This window comes from Chiloscyllium plagiosum, unplaced genomic scaffold (assembly GCF_004010195.1).
Source record: "Chiloscyllium plagiosum isolate BGI_BamShark_2017 unplaced genomic scaffold, ASM401019v2 scaf_5900, whole genome shotgun sequence".
NCBI lineage: Eukaryota > Metazoa > Chordata > Chondrichthyes > Orectolobiformes > Hemiscylliidae > Chiloscyllium > Chiloscyllium plagiosum.
Window position 1 is genome coordinate 10,129 of NW_025214430.1, and position 4,696 is coordinate 14,824.

At 55.0% G+C, this 4,696-nt stretch overlaps 1 protein-coding gene and 1 long non-coding RNA gene across 2 annotated transcripts in view; one reads left to right on the forward strand and one right to left on the reverse strand.

Annotated features, from left to right (window-relative positions):
- Positions 1–3,773, forward strand: part of LOC122547887 — a 13,892-nt gene extending 10,119 nt beyond the window's left edge. The window contains exon 2 of the long non-coding RNA XR_006311112.1: positions 3,106–3,773. This is a non-coding gene — a long non-coding RNA (uncharacterized LOC122547887). The remainder of the gene's footprint in view (positions 1–3,105) is intronic.
- A 122-nt stretch (positions 3,774–3,895) lies between these two features.
- bbs10 (Bardet-Biedl syndrome 10) overlaps positions 3,896–4,696 on the reverse strand; it is a 9,497-nt gene continuing 8,696 nt past the window's right edge. The window contains exon 3 of the mRNA XM_043686455.1: positions 3,896–4,691. Within this exon, the coding sequence (XP_043542390.1) occupies positions 3,978–4,691 (714 nt within the window). The 3' untranslated portion in view covers positions 3,896–3,977. The remainder of the gene's footprint in view (positions 4,692–4,696) is intronic.

Sequence of the window (4,696 nt, forward strand, 5' to 3'; positions counted from 1 at the left end):
GGGGGGGGGGGGGGGGGGGGGGGGGGGGGGGGGGGGAGGTGTCCCGACAGGGTTTGCATCTTTCCTGGTTTCAAGGGAAGGTGGACCTGGGAATTCAGGGGTGTTTGGTGAGGAGAATGGCACAAACCAATGACTGTGGAAGGGTCCCTGTGGAAGGCAGAGAGGCGGGGGGGGGGATGTTCTTAGTGTTGGGGTCGGATTGGAGTTGGTGGAAGTGTTTGAGGATGATGGGTTAGATGCTGAGACTGGTGGGGTGGTAGGTGACGCCAAGGGGGACTCTCCTCCTTGCGTTGGGAGGGGGAGGGCTTTAGGGCCAATGGAATGGGGAATGGAGGTGATGTGACTGTCTGGATGATGGAGAGGGGAAAAACTCAGTGTTCAGTACAGGTGGGCATCTGGGGTGTTTGCGAGTGGAATGTCTCCTCGTCCGAGAGCATGTTATCCCAGACTTCCCGTGTCGGCCATGGTTGCCTCCATCCTCACCCCACGATGCTGCTGCTGCTGCTGCTCCCTTGGGTTGGGTTTCTGTCCGATTTACTCCCAGAAACCCCTGCCATTGCTGCTCCACCATCTTCCCCTCTCGACTCCCCCTTCCAATCAACTCTGACCAGCTCCTCCCCTCATGTCTTTGTACTCTCTGTCCCAACACACTACCCCCAACCCCATGTGCTTTAATTCCATGTGCTTTAATTTTACACATTAATATCTGATGCAGGACTTTGTCGAAAGCCTTCAGAACATCCAACTAAACCACATCCACTGCCTTCCTCCTGATCAACTCCACTAGTTACACCCTTAAAGAATGTCAGTCGATCTGTCAAGCATGATTTCCCTTTTGTCACCCCATGCTGCCTGTGTCTGATACTGTCACTAACGTGCTTGATAATGGAGACTGCCCGGCCTCACTGGTCTATAATTTCCTGTTTTCCCTCGACCTCTCTTTTTACATATTGAGGTGACACTAGCCACCCTCCGATCTGTAGGGACTGATCCAGAGCTGAAAGAATCTTGAAGGATGACCACCCCAAACGCACCCATTTTGAGGGCCCCTTCGTCACGTACTCCAGGAAGGAGGTTATCAGCCTTCCCTGTTACCATGTTCCCTAACACCATTTCCCTCGCTCCTCCTGCGCACGAAACCCAGTCTCGCCCATTACTTTGAGTACATTATTTGTGTCCTTCGTGAAAACAGGAGCGAAGTGTGAACTTAGTTTGTCGGCCGTGTCTTTGCTGCCCCTTATACATCCCACCTGTCAGGGGCCTATATTAATTTTCACTAATTTTGGTCTCTGTCTCTCATTTTCCCCTCTTGGTCCTCCTTTGCTGACTTTGACACTGTTCCCTGAACTGCTCAGGTCTGTTCTTCCCTGGTTTAATAAGCCTCGTTCCTGCACCTCATACTGTCTCTAACTTCTCTCGTAAGCTGTGGTTGTGCCAGACAGGAATGAACAATTGTTGCAGTTAACCCATTTGCTGTTTCCATGTTTGTCATTGCCTACCCACTGCCATCCCTTTCAGCGATGTTTCCCCAGTCAATCGTAGACAACTCAGGCCAAATACCATCGTCATTTTCCACAAGATTCAGGACCCTCGGCTCAGAATGTGGGCGGCACGGCGGCTCAGTGGTTAGCACTGCTGCCTCACGGCACCAGGGACCCGGGTTCGATCCCAGCCTCGTGGGACTGTCTGTGTGGAGTTTGCACATTCTCTACCCCCCCACCCCCCACCCCCCCCAGTTGGGTTTCCTCCGGGTGCTCCAGTTTCCTCCCACAATCCAAAGATGTGCAGGCCCGGTGAATTGGCCGTGCTAAATAACCCATTGTATTAGGTGCATTAGTCAGAGGGAAATGTGTCTGGGTGGGTTACTCTTCCCGTAGCCTGTTTATCGGATATGTGGTCGACCCTTTTGTGCTGCCTTTGTCCCAGTTTCCCCCCCTTCCTCACGTACGTACGTACTGTCCCTGGCACAGTCTCACATGTGACAAAACTGAGTGACGTCGTTATTCATTCACGGGATGATGGTGTTGCTGGCTAGGCCGCCATTTATTACCCAGAAGGCTGTGGGTCTGGAGTCACATGGTAAGGATGGTAGCTTCCTTTCCCAAAGGATGTTAGTGAACAGGACGACAATCAATAACAGATTAATGGTCACCCTTAGACTGTTAATACTAGACTTTTAGTCAATTCAAATTCCACCATCTGCTGTGGTGGGAGTCGAACCCAGGTCCCCAGAACATTCCCTGGGTCTCTAGATTAACTGTCCAGGGATAATATCACAAGGCCATCGCCTCCCCATTGATGTGGGAGCTCACCTGGGTACAGGAGGTTATAGGCAGCAGGGTGAAATGGTTGGGGAGCGGGGGCAAGGGCAGACTGAATCCCTTTCCTGAGCCTGCCCTTGGGCAGGGTCAGGATTTCAGCCTTGCTACCAAGAGGTGGATGGGTGGCTGGTTGGGGAGAGAGGACTGGGTTTCACCAGCTTGCAGGGGAAGAGCAGGTTTTGGCAGGGCCCTGCTGGAGGTCTGCCCTGTGAATGGCTGTGTGTGTGCGCGCGCGCGCATGTTTGTGTCTCTTGTGCGTGTGACTGTGCATGTTTGTGTGTGTCTGTGCATGTTTGTGTGTGCATGTGTGTGAGACTCTGTAGATGTGTGTGTGTCTCTGCTTGTCTGGGACAGGTAGAAGAGGTCACAGAGGGTGAATTAAGTTACCTCTGGCTGGCTGCTGGCAAAGGGCCAACCAATGGCATGACAAACCCAGCAGCCAGAGATCGGTGAGTCAGGAAGGAGATGGTCAGGGTGGACGGTGCTGGGACTCCGAGCGGTCAGAGGATATTGGCCCCCCCCCGGGGTCTCAGCGCAGCTCTCAGCACCGATCAGAGTGCCTCGTTTTCCATCACCAAATGGCTGCAGCCACGCTGAGGTCCCCCAAACGACACTGGTGGGTTTATTTTTCTGTAGGTAATTGCGTATGTCTCAGGGAGGCTGCAGAGGCAGAGGCAGAGGTGGATATCTGTGCCTTGTACCATTTGTGTCAGAGATCAGACCGGACCACGGTGAAGGGAAGAGCCCAGAGACTGAGGCCGTTTGTACAATCTCTGTGTTGCAGGAGGACTCTTCATGTGACCGGCGACAAGGGGCAGGAGGCTGAGGATGACAGGGAATTCCACTACCGGGCTATGCAAGACCAGGAATGTCTCACTCGGATTTGCCTCGCTGTCACTTCCACCCTGCCTTCCTGTTCCCTGGAGCTGCATCTCCTCCCCATCCCAGCCACGCTCCCTCCACCCGAGTGCCTGTCATCAGCATCGCCCCACAGGAACCCTGGGTCCTTCCCTGATTCCCCGAACTCGGGGAACTGGGCTGACATTCCTCAACAACGCTGACTCGGGAGTGAGCCTGAGGCTGCTGAGTGTGCCCCTTCCGAATCACTCTGGGGTTACGTTGCCCGACAGGAAAGGATAAACTGGACCAGCTAACCCTGCCCCCTGCCCCCGCCAGTGAAGCAGCAGTGAGGCCTGGGAACAGGATGCCAGCCTGGATTCACGTTGCAGCTCGTTTCTTCCTGACCTGATGGTAGGGAGTAGGTCTGGGAGCACCTTGGCTATGCTGAATGGTTTGAGTGGCAGGGAGGAGCCTGTCAGACTCTACAAAAAGGCAGATCAAAACTGAGTTCCTGGGCCTTCTGTAACTCTCGATCAATGACTTGCAACAACTCACTGTATAATTACGGGAATTTATTATCCAAACAGAATAAAGTCATCAACAAACCGAAAATCCTCATTAATGCTGAGTCTGTGTCTCACTGTGCAGAGTGTGCGTCTGGGCCCAGGGGAGAGGTGGGCTCCCCCCAATCGCACCCCCCCCCCGCCCCGCGCACACCCCCCCCCCCCCAGGGACAGACAGCTGACACTGACCGGCTCTCCCCCCCACCGGGGACAGACAGTGACCAGTTCCCCTGGTACCAGCTCAGATTGTGTTTCAGTCTGAGTCCTCACGGTCTCCGCGGTGATTTTGCCTGAGTTTGCCATGGACGGGGATGATGGCGTCGATGGTGAGTAGGTTCCTCAGGCACCGGAGGACAGAGATCAGGAGGTGCTGTTTTGCGACCACCACTTCCAGGGGTCCCTCTGCCTCCGGTGGTATTGTGTGCCCCCGAAGACTCGCTGCTAGGTGGGCTTGAGCCTGGAGACAGCCCCTTCCCCGGTCTACCCAGGGCTGCAGGTGCCTGGGGATACTCAGCAATGCGTCCAGTACAATCCTGCATGCCAGCCTGGTGTTGAGCTGTAGCAGACTGCCAGACACACGCTGGAGGTAGTGGTGTACAAGCAACTCAAAGGTACCCCCTGTACGGAGGACACTCCCAGCTGGTAGTTGACAGGCACTCTGCCCAGTTCCTGGCCCTCCTGCTGGACAGCGCTGCCCTTCACCAGTTGCCTGTGTACACTTTGTTTCCTCCTCCGTTCTGAGCAGCTCTGCTGTTCCCTGTTTGTCAGCTCCCAGCTCACCTGTCTCATTCCCCTTACTGTCTTTCATCAGGTGCCCAGTCATCTGTCTCTCCTTTCCCCACTGCCCACTTCCCTGTCTCTCACTCGCTATCTCACACTCCCCAGTGCACTGGCTGTCGCTCTGTCCCTCCTGGTCCCCGGTTCCCTGTCCCTGACTTCCAAACCCCCGAGTCCCCCGCCTCTCCCTCTCTC